The 14,452-nt window shown below is 43.4% G+C and overlaps 2 protein-coding genes across 3 annotated transcripts; one reads left to right on the top strand and one right to left on the bottom strand.

Annotated features, from left to right (window-relative positions):
- Positions 1 to 647: 647 nt before the first annotated feature.
- cUnh17orf67 (chromosome Un C17orf67 homolog) lies at positions 648 to 4,532 on the bottom strand. 2 transcript variants are annotated; one of them, XM_084156661.1, is made up of 4 exons: positions 4,447 to 4,532; positions 1,769 to 1,857; positions 1,227 to 1,379; positions 648 to 926 (listed from the first exon to the last, which is right to left on the bottom strand). In XM_084156661.1, exons 1-3 carry the CDS (start codon positions 4,502 to 4,504, stop codon positions 1,263 to 1,265), a joined length of 264 nt encoding a protein of 87 aa, XP_084012787.1. In that variant the 5' UTR covers positions 4,505 to 4,532; the 3' UTR covers positions 648 to 926; positions 1,227 to 1,262. The 2 variants fall into 2 exon arrangements, with proteins under 2 accessions (XP_084012787.1, XP_084012788.1); XM_084156662.1 differs by lacking the exon at positions 4,447 to 4,532 and adding an exon at positions 2,051 to 2,130.
- Positions 4,533 to 6,189: 1,657 nt separating this feature from the next.
- LOC311113325 (diacylglycerol kinase epsilon-like) lies at positions 6,190 to 13,390 on the top strand. Its single transcript, XM_084156546.1, has 11 exons — positions 6,190 to 6,941; positions 7,266 to 7,425; positions 7,611 to 7,730; positions 8,049 to 8,192; positions 8,637 to 8,794; positions 9,095 to 9,143; positions 9,619 to 9,732; positions 10,099 to 10,170; positions 10,502 to 10,629; positions 10,960 to 11,071; positions 11,431 to 13,390. Exons 1-11 carry the CDS (start codon positions 6,490 to 6,492, stop codon positions 11,650 to 11,652), a joined length of 1,731 nt encoding a protein of 576 aa, XP_084012672.1. The 5' UTR covers positions 6,190 to 6,489; the 3' UTR covers positions 11,653 to 13,390.
- The last annotated feature ends 1,062 nt before the right edge of the window (positions 13,391 to 14,452 follow it).

The raw sequence follows: 14,452 nt of genomic DNA, 5'->3' as shown, positions 1-14,452 counted from the left end.
TAACTGTTTTTCTTGTCTGCATATATTTACTCCCTTCACATGTCCAGAACTGCGTAGGCGTTTAGCCTAGTGCTCCCGGCCATTCAGTTTAGCTGCGATAAAGTGTTAAATTCCCAAAACTTCAATAGTAACCCCGGGTCATGGCCGACCGCAACACGCTTAACCCCGGGTCAGCGGCGGGGTCAATCTCACATGACCGCCTATGACACATTTACATTTCAGTCATTTAGCACACACTCTTATCCAGAGCGATTTACAGGAGCAATTAGGGTTAAGTGCCTTGCTCAAGGGCACATCGACAGATTTTTCACCTAGTCGGCTCGGGGATTAGAACCAGCGACCTTTCGGTTACTGGCACAATGCTCTTAACCACTAAGCTACCTGCCGCTTCGCAGTTTCTCTTTCTTAGTAGTTTTCTCTTTCTTAGTAGTTAAAGCTTTTATTTTCTCTAAAGAAGTCTGAACGAAGCCTGTTCAATTTCCTTTAGTAGTGATATTTTATTCAGGAGTCCAATTTCAAAACGGAAGAAAAAAAACACACCATATTTCCATCATTCTTTTTATTGTATTAGATTATTTATTCAATTATTGTTTTTTAAACATTGTTTTACATAATACAATGTATCATTTTTCATAACTATATCTACATATAAACTGATCAAGTATCCTCTATGATGTTAACATAATTTAACGTTTCCTATAGGCTAATGTTGCTGAAATAAACAGAACATGCACTTATGGCTGGTCTCTACTGATGGCCACTAATGTTCCCTGCTGAGGCTTCATCATGAAATACATGTGATAGAGTTACACTCCTTGCTTCACCCTCATATCATTATCATAGTCATCATTTTCATTGTCGTCATCACAGTCGTCAACATTATTCTTGCCGTCAACGCCTTCCACCACACAGAAACATTTGTTCACCTGTAGACAAAAAGAAAGATCTAGGATCAGTTTACCCTACCCCAATTCTAACTATAACCAATCAGGAGGGAAATACAAAACTGATCAGCATCAAAAGGCAACTTCATCCTATAGGCTAATTATGGGTACTGTACATTGTGTTCAATAGGCACGAAACTGAATAGTGTCCGAAATGGAGTGAAAATATGTACTTTCTGGTACTTTTTTGTTACACAGCATTTTGCTACCCTGTTCCCTACTGAACATGACCCAGGGGACCCAATCAGGCATGTTTTATGGTTGTGTCGGACAGACAGGGACCTGGGCTGTGAGGAGTCAAGGCGGGGTCACTGGGGTTTAGACAGGGTGTCCATAGTTCCTGTCACAGCGGGGGTAGCAGTGGGGGTTCAGCCAGTGTTCCAGGTTGGTCTCCTGGGCCCTCTGATCCAGAACCTGCATGTGGAGCAAGTGCTCCTGTACAGGGAGAGAGAGAGAGAGAGGGAGAGAGAGAGAGAGAGAGAGAGAGAGAGAGGGAGAGAGAGAGAGAGAGAGAGGGGGGCAAGAGTCAAAAGAGGGGGGGGGGGGGGGGGGGGGGAATGTGAGAGAACCATGAATGGGGTCTTTTTTCTTTTTTTGGAATGAAACGGACCAGGGAAGAAAATAGTTGACAAGCAGTTTCATTGTATGACTACATATCATCTAAAGTGCTGTTCATTTATCAAGCCATAAGCGGCTCTCATTATCATATCAAAACAGAAGAAATTACAGGGTAACCGTTAAGTGAACAATTTTTTATGGATTCTTATAAGAATGAGCACACCGCTGCAGATTTATAATTGTGCCCTTTGCACTTCGAACCTTACCCTCATTGGCTCATCGGGGTGGCCGGGCTTCTGCCTCTTGGTCCGCAGAAGTTGCTTAGCATAGCTCTCCTTGATGATTGGGTTTGCATCTGGTGATAGAAAGAGAAAGCATTTCAAGACATTAATATCCCTTCGTTTTCAAAGAGTTGACTGTGCAACATCACTGTTTGCCTACGCAGGTTGGCATTTATTGTCATACGTTTTGCCCTGGAGGCAGCTCTGCAGAGTGGTCACTAGCTGGCACAGCCACAAAGTCATTACAAAGTCATAGTTTTGTCGCACCTGGACTACTGCCCAGCTGTGTGGTCATGTGCGGCAAAGAAGGACAAAGGTAAATTGCAGTTGTTCCAGAACAAAGCAGCATGTATCGCACTTAGATGTACACAGAGGGAAAGTGTCAGTAACATGCATGTCAGTCTCTCCTGGCTCAAAGTTGAGGAGAGATTGTCTGCATCACTATTGGTCTTTGTGCAAGGTATTGATGTGTTGAAGGTACTGAACTGTCTGTTCAAGCAGTTGGCACACAGTTCAAACACCGATCTGTACAACACAAGTCATGCAACCAGAGGTCTCTTCACAGTCCCCAGGTCCAGAACAGAGGCTGGGAAACACACAGTATTGAATAGAGCCATGACTACATGGAACTCTCTGCCACCCCAGGTAACTCAAGCTAGCAATAAAACCAGTTTCAAAAAACAGATAAAAGAACACCTTACTGCACAAAGGGAACTGTGAAGTGACACAGCTATTTTATATACAGTGCCTTCGTAACAAAATGTGGAAAAAGTCAAGGGGTCTGAACACTTTCCGAATGCACTGTATATTGTATTGTAATTTGCACTGTACCATGTATTAGACCTATATATTGTGTGTATGTACTGATATATAGGCTATGTGTGATGTTTTACATTTATGTATTTCAGTCCTTGACTAATAATGTTCTGTACTATGTATTATGTCATGTTTCATGTGGACCCCAGGAAGAGTAGCTGATGCTTTTGCAGCGGCTAATGGGGATCCTAATAAATACCAAAATAATATCTGATTTTAAACATAACCTTAACCCTAACCTTAACCACACCGCTAACCCTAACCTTAAATTAAGACATACATTTTTATGATATAGACTATTTTGACATTGCAGCTGGCCCATCTAGCGGAAATTGCTCAGTTCTGCCTACAGGGCAAGATTCATGACAATGAACGTCAACCTTCATTTGGCTACATCTATCTCAAACAAAAATATTGCAACCATTAGTGACATAGGGTACTCTCTGCACAATATACCAAAAACAATATTCTTGTAATTTTCCTGATATCAGACATTTATTGTCACCCACTCTTTCCTCCTGTATCTCTCTGGTTGCTCTTGACTTTTATAACTCAAAACACGACATTAACCTACATTTCCAGACTTGCCATTTCAGTTGCAGCCATTAAACAGGAAGAGAAACTTGCATTTGATTTCGAACCATCAACAACAACCCCCTCATCACACACCCAGTGTGTGGAGGATATAGGGGAGAAGCTGTGGCTGATGTTTGTTTGGCTAGTACATGTACAGGTAGCTTAGTGGTTAAGAGCATTGTGCCAGTAACCGAAAGGTCGCTGGTTCTAATCCCCGAGCCCACTAGGTGAAACATCTGTCGATGTGCCCTTGAGCAAGGCACTTAACCCTAATTGCTCCTGTAAGTCGCTCTGGATAAGAGCGTCTGCTAAATGACCAATTATTATTATGTTGAGCAGTTTACTCTCTAATGTACCAGGCTGAGGGTGCAGATCAACAGCCCCTTGATGCATCCCAAATGGCACCCTATTCCCTATATAGTGCACTGGGCCCTGGTAAAAAGTAGTGCACTATATAGGGAATAGGGTGCTATTTGAGATGCAACCCTGGTCTCATAGAGCTCTGTCCCTGTCTGTCCCCCAGCAGCAGCAGAATACCATTAGGAGGCTGTTTTTTGGTGGAGCAACAAAGTGCCCATTCATTTCCCCCACTCCCCAGGGAGCCAGGGCGGCCCACGGAGCACGTGACCCCCAAAGGCCAACCTGCGAGGGGGTATGAAAATGGATCTGGCTGGCTCTGTCAACAGCGCCAGGCACACACAGCGACGTGGCAAAGCAACACCCAGAGCTCATGCAGGCTTTTTGCAATGATTATGAAACTGCATTGATAAGAGCTTCAAAATGGAAGTACATGATATTGTAATAGGGTGCATATCAATATAGTATTTGAAATGAGCTATATGCATGCAGTTAAAACAACTCTGTCATATTTGTTTTACATGAATTTTTTTGTGTTTTTGCTTTCATATTTTCATGCAATGTCTTAATACAAAAGAAATGTATTTAGTTTCATATTTACTAGATACAATGAGGCAACACAATATTTGCTTTTCTGTGCATGACTGAATTGCATTTTTATTTTGTAAGTTTAATTAAGCAGCAATTACTTTTCATTACCCATTTAATTATTTGAACATATAAATTACTGCATTAATTACTGCTTAGCAACGGCATATTCATATTTTCTTAAAACAACATTTCTATTGCATTAATATTTAGAAAAAAATGCAAAGATACATTTTTATCAGAGACCTCCAAAAGACTCACCAGTCACCAATAGGTTAATTAATACATTTTTCTAAAGGCAATTTACCTCTTCAAAATTAGCCTACCTGCTGTGTAGATGGTCAAGAGGACCAGACAGAGGGAAAATGCCACAAACTTCTTCATCTTGGTCTCAGCTCTCCTGCCCGGCTACTTCTGCACTGAGACCCCGGTCCGTAGGAGGTGAGGGAATTATCCTCTTACGTCACCATCACCTACCCAATGCAAATATCACAAAACTGGGTAACATAACTGTGAAAACATCTGTTTAGTGTCACTGTGCCTGCTGTTCTGGCATGAGACATTTATTTGTATATTTATTTGGCGGTGATTATAGCATGCAATGTACGTGTTTTTCCATCAATTTGAACTTTGACACCATACTCAATTATATTTTTCTTCTAGCATGAACGACATCTGTATCCAGTTGCAGTTTTAGCGTGATGATTTCAACTTTGCAATGCTGATTCTATCCACTAGATGGCGCGCAAAACTCATTTTATACAGAGATAACATGTCAAGGATTAATGGATGTGGTTTTTCAAAGCCTGTTTTCTGTTTTGTTCTCGGTTTCCCGGAAACTAGGACATGTGCCTTATCGTCCTTGGTCCACACTCTTTTTACACCACTTCGATACAAAGTGATTTCCGTAGCATGTTAGGAGAGCATTTTAGCTAACCATAACCCTTTTCCTAACCTTAACCGCCGTCTCCTAACCTGCTTCGGTGTCGAAGTGCCGTGAAAAGGGTATTTTGACCTTGTCACTGTTTGGATTGCAAGATTTTTTGACAGCTTGTCTTGTTTTTAACAGTCATTCCAGTCAAATGTAATGTAATAAAGTTATTGCTCAACTTATTTCTATCATCACGTAGAAATGCCCAAATAATGTGCATGCTTTTCCAAAATATAAGAGTAGGGGTAACTTCCTATAGGCCTAGTAGGCCTATCAGTGAATGTAAAGCTCTGTCTGAGTTTATAATATAATTATGTTATGTAGATGTGCCTTGATGCCTTAGTAATGATATTTTAATGTATTGAACGAAACTCTCTACATCTTTCCACTCAACAAACTGTTTTTATCTGTTTTTCAGTTGCCAGAGTCAGCTGAGTAGTACATAAAAACATACGTCATGGTGGCAGTTAGCATATTGGCCAATTAAAACGGACGACAGTATTGATAACCCGTTCGACATTGCAGCCCGCTTTAAAGCCGAGTCGAAACTGACTGATCTACAAATCACCTTGCATCATAAATCACCATAGAGAATGATAGAGGCCTCTAGTGGCCAAAATACTATTTAGCATTGGCAGCGCCATTGAGGGCTATCACCATTTTAATGTAGTCAACTGGGTGGGACTTCCAACTTCATTGGCTGATCCCTCCTGGTGACCCGGTTGGACATGACTCCAACAGGGTCACCAGGAATCAGCCAATCGGGAAGAAGAAAATTGACTACTTCAAAATGGAGATAGCCTCAATGGCGCTGCGCTTGCTGTCACATACGCTATAATGGCACAGATACAAAGATGAGTCCTATATCTATCTCTATATAAATAACTACTCAATATTATTTGCAGATCAGTCAGTTAAAAGTTACCCATGATACAACACGGTTTTGACGCTCTAGAACACGGTCATTAGGTGGAAAGGCTACTGTTTGCAATGGTACATATGTTTTATCGATTAATCTATTGTTTAGTCGTGTTATTGATATAGTAATGAAGCTGTCATGTCAATGCAACCTTTAATATTATAAATGCCTGGGCATGAGTTTCCGTATTATGATTTTTTTTTTTTTTTTTTTTTTTTTACAGACGATGGATTATCAGCTTATAATGTGGTCATTGCTGGAGAGGTGAGGAGCACATCAGGTGCCCAATAACTATATCTAACAGGTGGCTAATATTTCAAATGTTGGTGGTCGTCGTCTAGCTACGCATTTTGCAACATCTTGTCACGGCAGTCCTTGTTTACAATCTTGCTCGAGCCTTGTTTTGTGCGTTCTTTCATGATGGACGCGCCCTTCGCACCATGTTTATATTGGTGAATTATCGTGATATTCTATGATTTGATTAGTTTATTCGCGTTAATACCAACCACTCTTCCTCGAATGTCTATGGAGGGGGACGAGGGAAACCGCGACCAATCGTCACGGGAAGAGTGGACACTCCTGTTTTGGACCGCTCTCGCTGTCGTAGTGCCCGTGATCATTACATTGTGGTGCAGTGCCCAACGCTCCAAACGGAAAATACACATGAAAGACTTCTTCCGCAAGAGCAAGCACGGTTGGCACTGCACCGACCTGTTCAACAAGCCCACCTACTGCTGTGTATGCCAACAACACATTCTACAAGGGGCGTTCTGCGACTGCTGCGGAGTGTGCGCGGACGAGACATGCCTGCGTCGGGCCGACCGGAGCCTTGTGTGCAAAGAGATTATGGCGCCGTCCCAAACGGATGGGACAATGGAGCACCGCTGGGTCCGGGGAAACGTCCCTCTCTGCAGTGTCTGCGCGGTCTGCAAGGAGCAATGCGGGAACCAACCGAAGCTGTGTGATTTTAGGTAATATTATTTTGCTTCTAGGCTGTCATTTGTGTGAGTTTCTATCTGACACATTAATCAGAATGAAGCCCAGGGGTATGCAAAGGCGTTAACTTTTATGTCTATGGTTCTGGCACGAAAGACAGAGAAAGGGTGCTATTTGTAATTTTTCAATCATGGGGGAAGCTGAAATTGCATTATTTGCAAATTGACAGGAATTAATAATGACCTCTTTCACATACAATTCTTAACCAGCACTCTATCCATCTTTTGCCTTGACATTACAGTTAGCTCCACATAAATTGTGCTTGATCCTCTGATGGGTGTGTGTTTGGCCCTTGGCAGGTGTGTGTGGTGTCAGACCATGGTGCACGACGACTGCAAGCCCAGCCTGTCAGACGGGGAGCGCTGTGAGCTGGGCGAGTTCCGCAGCCTCATCATCCCCCCTCACTACCTCCACAATGTCAATAAGCTCCGCCGCAGGCACCCCGATGAGTACAGCAAGGTCAGAGGTCACACCCAGGGAGGGGTCAGTGTCTGTGTTTAGGGTGTCCCAAATGGTGGATCGGGACCGACTGTTTGGTTGCATTACTAGCAACAGCCAGTCCCTCTTGAGTCAGGTTAGAAGACTGGGTTGTGGCTTGAAACAGGTTTTGTTTACTTTAATTTTAAGTGTGTGTGTGTGTCTAGTTGGCGTCTGCCTGCGGGAGTGGCTGGACTCCAGTGCTGGTCCTGGCCAACACTCGCAGTGGGAACAACATGGGGGAGGCTCTGCTTGGAGAATTCCGCACCATCCTCAACCCTGTCCAGGTCAGTCAGTCCTCTGTGTAGCATCCTGTAGGAGCATATTATGGAATTATTAAGATGTCTAGGTCAAATTGAACTAGCCCCCAATAGGCACTCTTTCAAGTTAAAGTGATTGTGGAGGTGGCGCGGTGATGGCGGGATGCATAAACATCTCCTCCCTCCCATCCACCGTTTCCCTTTTGTTTCCTCCCATATCATCCCTTTTCTGTCTGCTATCCTCTCCTTTCTCCTCCCCTCCCCTCCTTTCTCCTCTCCTCCCCTCCTTTCTCCTCCCCTCCTTTCTCCTCCCCTCCCTTCCTTTCTCCTCCCTTCCTCTCCCAGGTGTTTGACCTGTCGGAGCTGCCTCCCTCCAAGGCCCTGCAGCTGTGCACCCTGCTGCCTCCAGGCAGTGTGAGGGTGCTGGTGTGTGGGGGGGACGGCACCGTGGGCTGGGTGCTGGATGCCATCGACACCATGAAGCTCAAGGTAAAGGACTGTGTGTGTTTACATGTGTAACATGACAGTGGCGGGCGCAGACGAGAGTCGTGCAGCTCTGTGCCAAAATACTGTCGTAACTGCTGTTGTAACAAACGTTGCTGTAACTACTGTTGTTGGTTGTTATTGAATAAGACGTCTATAGATGGCGTGCGTGTTTTTTAACGGAGTTGAGAACGTACCATACTCACTCCACAGCTAGCTTGAAATGTTGCCGATGGAGCTATCGCATTAGATCTTTTTCGATAGCTCAAACGGGTGGTACGTTGTCAAGGAGGGCGGTCACGTGTGTTTGCGAGCAGAGGATCACTGGTTCAAGCCCGGTATGGGGACAGGGACAGTGGAGGAAGCTATACTGTTAGCAGCACACTGATGTCGGTTTCACATGCGTGTGTGTGCTTACGTGTGTGTGTGTGTGTGTGTATTGGTCTCCAGGGCCACGACCAGTTCATCCCCAGGGTGATGATTCTGCCACTGGGTACGGGGAACGACCTGTCCAACTCCCTGGGCTGGGGGTCGGGCTACGCCGGGGAGATCCCTGTGGAGCAGGTGCTAAGGAATGTCCTTGAAGCAGAGGTGGTCAAGATGGACAGGTCAGTGGCGAGCCAGAGGGAGTTGTGTAGTCTCCTGTGCTAATGCTACAATGCTATGTAGCCTTCTGTGCTAATGCTACGAAGAGCAAGTCCTGGAGCCTCCTGTGCTAATGCTACGAAGCTCAAGTAACGCCTTCTAATAGTACGAAATCCAAGTCCTGTAGCCTTCTGTGCTAATGCTACAAAGCTCATGTAACGTAGCCTTCTGTGCTAATGCTGCAAAGCTCAATATCCCTAGTTGTGTTGTAACATGGTTGTAAATGATCCAGTATGACATTTTTATATTCATTTTCCTAACAGGTGGAAAGTTCAGGTAGCCTCAAAGGGACTCTACTTTCGTAAGCCAAAGGTGAGTTGCATTTCACCCTCTCTAGCTAGCCTCTTTTGATCTTGTCCATTTTGCCCTGCATTTTGATATGATTCAGTAACACATGTTGTATATATTCAGTGTGTGGCCCATACAGGAATTACACCTATAACTCTGGTGTTGCCACTGCCAGAACCATGTTCCAACCATGTGATCCATTGCAATCATGGGGCTGTCCCAGGAAGCTAGATCAATGAGTAAGCCAGCTAACTGTCCAAAATTGCTTGAAATAACTTATTTGTAAGAAAAAGGACTTAAAATAGACAAGGTATAATTGACTCGACAAACAACAACCAATATACAAATTTAGCGTTCTTAATTAACCAGAAAAACAAGTTGCATGGTTGTTTATCAAAGTTAGCTGGTTAACTTAATACTCCTGCTTTCTGGAATTGATTATTCACTGTTTATACCATTGATTTGATCACTAAAGTCGTGTGTGTACTACTTTCATCAGGTCCTGACCATGAATAACTATTTCTCAGTGGGGCCGGATGCTCTGATGGCGCTCAACTTCCACAACCACCGTGAGAAGACCCCCTCCTTCTTCTCCAGTCGCATCATCAACAAGGTCAGAGTTGGCCAAAGACATATCTGAAAATATTAACAAACATATGCAAATTACTTCACGTGGTTGAATTTACATACAGTATGAGAGGAAATATACAGGATGGTTGCTTGAGTGTAATGGTCTACACATCAATTTGGAAAAAATGCTTTAATGCTACTTTTCTCTCCTAGTCAAATACATTTGAAAATGCTTTTACTTACTGAATATTAATTATGTGGTTAGTTGTTCTATAAATGGCTGATTCGGAATAGTCTAGGAGTGGTTGTTTGGGTGAAAATGTAAAAAATATTTGAATTTGTTCCAACATGTCCTTTGTCCATATTGCTTTCCCCTTTATAATAGTCAAACTGTTGCCTTTCCTTCTAGGCTGTATATTTCATGTATGGTACCAAAGATTGCTTAGTTCAAGAATGCAAAGACCTGGATAAGAGGATTGAGGTAATGCACGCACGCAAACACACACACAACACGCACGCAAACACACACACACGCACACAGACACACACACAGTGGCCTCAGGGATTGACGCTCATGTCTATTGTGCACTCTTTCACCTCTATGCCTCTGGAAGAATGTAATAGAATGTTCCATTGCCTTGGTAAATGTCACAAACTTAAAATGAACTCAAGCATTCTTTGTGCGTTGTGTAATCCTTGGATGCCTCCTTGAACTAGCTGATACTCATATCATTTAATAATATTGTGTGTGACCGTGTGTGCCCGTGTGTGTGCCCGTGTGCCCGTGTGTGTGCCCGTGTGTGCTCCCACAGTTGGAGCTGGATGGAGAGAGGGTGGCACTGCCCAGTCTGGAGGGCATCATCGTGTGTAACATCGGCTACTGGGGCGGAGGCTGTCGTCTGTGGGAGGGCATGGGGGACGAGCCCTACCCCCCTACACGGTGAGCACCACTGGGTCACACAGGACTTTAGAGAATACAGAAACAATAAAGGCTTCATAAGCCCTACCATCAGACAGACTGTCCATTGAAAAGTTGTTTGTGTATTATCACTGAAAGCTAAAGATCACTTTGTCCTTTTTTGTGAAGCCTTCATAAACTCCATATTAGGCCTTTAGAGATGCTTCAGAAGTCATTCATAAGCAAATGTCATTCTATCTAAAGGGTGATTTGTGAAGCATATATCTAGGCCTTGTGAAGCCTTTATGAATGCTCTATAAAGCTTTTCTAACTTGTTATTTCTAAGTGTTTTTCTCCTGTCCTCTATCTCAGGCTGGATGACGGGCTGCTGGAGGTGGTGGGTGTGTTTGGCTCCTTCCACTGTGCTCAGATCCAAGTCAAGATGGCCAACCCGGTGAGGCTGGGCCAGGCCCACACAGTCAGGGTGAGGTTACAACACCATTCCATCACCACCACTTGCTGTTTATCTCCACAGTGTGAGGGGACAGCAGTGGTCTACTGGACACATTTGTGTCTGGTGTATTCTGTGTTTCCTTCCTGGTTCTGTCATTTTGACCTTAGCTGAATAGATAGAGTACCAGTTTGAATTGTCATGTTTTCTAAGTAATGGAGTAATTAGCTAGTTTTGTCTTAAATGTGGTTAGTTCATGTCAATGTACTTAAAATATGCTTTTACTGTGCTCATCACTGTTCAGCTCTCCTCCACCCACCTCTCACCTCTTTCCTTCTTCACTTTTCTCCACCCATCTCTCTTACCACCTCTCCCTTCCTATCTCTCTGTAGCTGGTGCTGAAGACGTCCCGGATGCCCATGCAGGTGGACGGGGAGCCGTGGCCCCAGGGCCCGTGCACCATCACCATCACCCACAAGACCCAGGCCTTCATGCTCTACCACAGCGCAGAGCAGACGGACGACGACGACGACGAATCCAGCACCTCCGAGGCTGAGAGCTCCGCCCCCCATGACTCTCCAAAGCCAGCAGGTCCCGCCTCTGCTCGTGCCTGAGCCCCCAAGTTCCACCTCCTCAATGTTTCTTCCATACCCCTCCTTTGTTCGTTATGGTAAATGCTTATGACATTTGCCACGCTTGCACACTCCCCAGATGTTATAAGCCAGAGCTCAGACATATTCCCGCCTCGGGGTAAAGGTGGGAGGAAAGGAAGGAAGGAGGGAGATGTTTCAGTGGAGGATGGGCTGTATATTTGCACTGATCCCTTGTGCCATAGTTATAGCAGTTCTATAGTATTAATAGTTTGGCAGTGTTTCCCAACATGGACCCCGTGTGTCCCTGACTCAGGAGGAAGCATTGGCCTCGACACACTGACTCCTATGACAGAATATATATTTGTAAGTCAGTCACTGGACATTTTGTTTTGTTTACTCTATTTCATGATGATGCACTGTTACTGCCCTGTTGGCCAAATCCCCTATTACATGTGCTGTATTGGACAGACACTAGTTAGTGGTTACTAAGTCTTAAGAAAATGTTACTTGACTATATTTCTTAAAATGAGTTTATTAGGACACCTAGTCAACCATTCCTAGTGAAATACAGTTGAAGTCGGAAGTTTACATACACCTTAGCCAAATACATTTAAACTCAGTTTTTCACAATTCTTGACATTTAATCCTAGTACAAATTCCCTGTCTTAGGTCAGTTAGGATCACCACTTTATTTAAAGAATGTGAAATGCTAGAATAATAGTAGAGAGAATGATTTATTTCAGTTTTTATTTCTTTCATCACATTCCCAGGGGGTCAGAAGTTTACATACACTCAATTAGTATTTGGTAGCATTGCCTTCAAATTGTTTAACTTGGGTCAAACGTTTCGGGTAGCCTTCCACAAGCTTCCCACAATAAGTTGGGTGAATTTTGGCCCATTCCTCCTGACAGAGCTGGTGTAACTGAGTCAGCTTTGTAGGCCTCCTTGCTCGCACACGCTTTTCAGTTCTGCCCACAAATTTTCTATAGGATTGAGGTCAGGGCTTTGTGATGGCCACTCCAATACCTTGACTTTGTTGTCCTTAAGCCATTTTGCCACAACTTTGGAAGTATGCTTGGGGTCATTGTCCATTTGGTAGACCCATTTGCGACCAAGCTTTAACTTCCTGACTGATGTCTTGAGATGTTGCTTCAATATATCCACATAATTTTCCTTCCTCATGATGCCATCTATTTTGTGAAGTGTACCAGTCCCTCCTGCAGCAAAGCACCCCCACAGCATGATGCTGCCACCCCCATGCTTCACGGTTGGGATGGTGTTCTTCGGCTTGCAAGCCTTCCCCTTTTTCCTCCAAACATAACGATGGTCATTATGGCCAAACAGTTCTATTTTTGTTTCATCAGACCAGAGGACATTTCTCCAAAAAGTACGATCTTTGTCCCCATGTGCAGTTGCAAACTGTAGTCTGGCTTTTTTATGGCGCTTTTGGAGCAGTGGCTTCTTCCTTGCTGAGCGGCCTTTCAGGTTATGTCGATATAGGACTCGTTTTACTGTGGATATAGATACTTTGTACCTGTTTCCTCCAGCGTCTTCACAAGGTCCTTTGCTGTTGTTCTGGGATTGATTTGCACTTTTCGCACCAAAGTACGTTCATCTCTAGGAGACAGAACGCGTCTCCTTCCTGAGCGGTATGATGGCTGCGTGGTCCCATGGTGTTTATACTTGCATACTATTGTTTGTACAGATGAACGTGGTACCTTCAGGCGTTTGGAAATAAACCAGACTTGTGGAGGTCTACAATTTTTGGCTGATTTCTTTTGATTTTCCCATGATGTCAAGCAAATAGGCACTGAGTTTGAAGGTAGGCCTTGAAATACATCCACGTACACCTCCAATTGACTCAAATGATGTCAATTAGCCTATCAGAAGCTTCTAAAGCCATGACATCATTTTCTTGAATTTTCCAAGCTGTTTAAAGGCACAGTCAACTTAGTGTATGTAAACTTCTGACCCACTGGAATTGTGATACAGTGAATTATAAGTGAAATAATCTGTCTGTAAACAATTGTTGGAAAAATTACTTGTGTCATGCACAAAGTAGATGTCCTAACCGACTTGCCAAAACTATAGTTTGTTAACAAGAAATTTGTGGAGTGGTTGAAAAACAAGTTTTAATGACTCCAACCTAAGTGTATGTAAACTTCCGACTTCAACTTTATCTGTTGCTTATGAAGGATTTATCCACAGGTTTTATCATTTCGACCTTGTAATTTTTGGAGACAAAATGTCTACCACAATAATCCACTGTCTGTTAACATACTCCTACTTCTTTGCAATATTTGGTCCTTTTCTTGATTAGACCTCTTTGTGTTGGGCACTTATTTGTTGCACTGTAGGAATTACTCCGTAGGACATAGTTAAAATTGTACCGTCCCTTAAAACTGAATTGTAACTGCTCAAAGTGTTCATAGGTATAGTTAGGATATTACACTGTCCGTATCTAATTTGTTTATGTTGTCTACTATGGAAAGATTGTTTATTTCAAACACTTTTTAATATATTCATGCTGCTTAGCACTAGACAAACCTCTAGGTGACACCCTATGTCTGTAACAGAAATAGATTAGAATCTAGCAATTCTATTTTTATGGTCTGTCGACTGTCGTAATGTTTAGTACCACTGAATGTTTTTAATGATCTGTGATTGGGTTTTTTCTGAATCTCCATCACCTTTCAGGAATGTCATGTTTGTCATTTTAGTGAGGTCAAGGGTCAAAGTTGAGATGATATCAGAAGGTTACTTACAGCCATAACATAGTGTAGGTGGCGTTCCAGGTCATCTGTTATGCAGTCACACTGTG

Source organism: Coregonus lavaretus (genome assembly GCF_964263955.1).
Source record: "Coregonus lavaretus genome assembly, chromosome: 40".
Classification (NCBI taxonomy): Eukaryota; Metazoa; Chordata; class Actinopteri; order Salmoniformes; family Salmonidae; genus Coregonus; species Coregonus lavaretus.
The sequence above is the reverse complement of the archived record's forward strand: the minus strand, read 5'-3'. Positions and strand labels throughout refer to the sequence as shown.

What these genes read in the sequence shown, in the direction of transcription:
- cUnh17orf67 (XM_084156661.1), bottom strand. Translation starts at nt 4,504, where the DNA reads ATGAAGAAGTTTGTGGCATTTTCCCTCTGTCTGGTCCTCTTGACCATC. An exon ending in CTTGACCATCTACACAGCAG is followed by an intron (nt 1,858 to 4,446) that starts GTAGGCTAATTT and finishes TTCTATCACCAG; the next exon opens with ATGCAAACCCAATCATCAAG. An exon ending in ACCCCGATGAGCCAATGAGG is followed by an intron (nt 1,380 to 1,768) that starts GTAAGGTTCGAA and finishes CTCCCTGTACAG; the next exon opens with GAGCACTTGCTCCACATGCA.
- LOC311113325 (XM_084156546.1), top strand. Translation starts at nt 6,490, where the DNA reads ATGTCTATGGAGGGGGACGAGGGAAACCGCGACCAATCGTCACGGGAA. An exon ending in GAGGTGGTCAAGATGGACAG is followed by an intron (nt 8,795 to 9,094) that starts GTCAGTGGCGAG and finishes TTTTCCTAACAG; the next exon opens with GTGGAAAGTTCAGGTAGCCT. An exon ending in GCCAGGCCCACACAGTCAGG is followed by an intron (nt 11,072 to 11,430) that starts GTGAGGTTACAA and finishes ATCTCTCTGTAG; the next exon opens with CTGGTGCTGAAGACGTCCCG.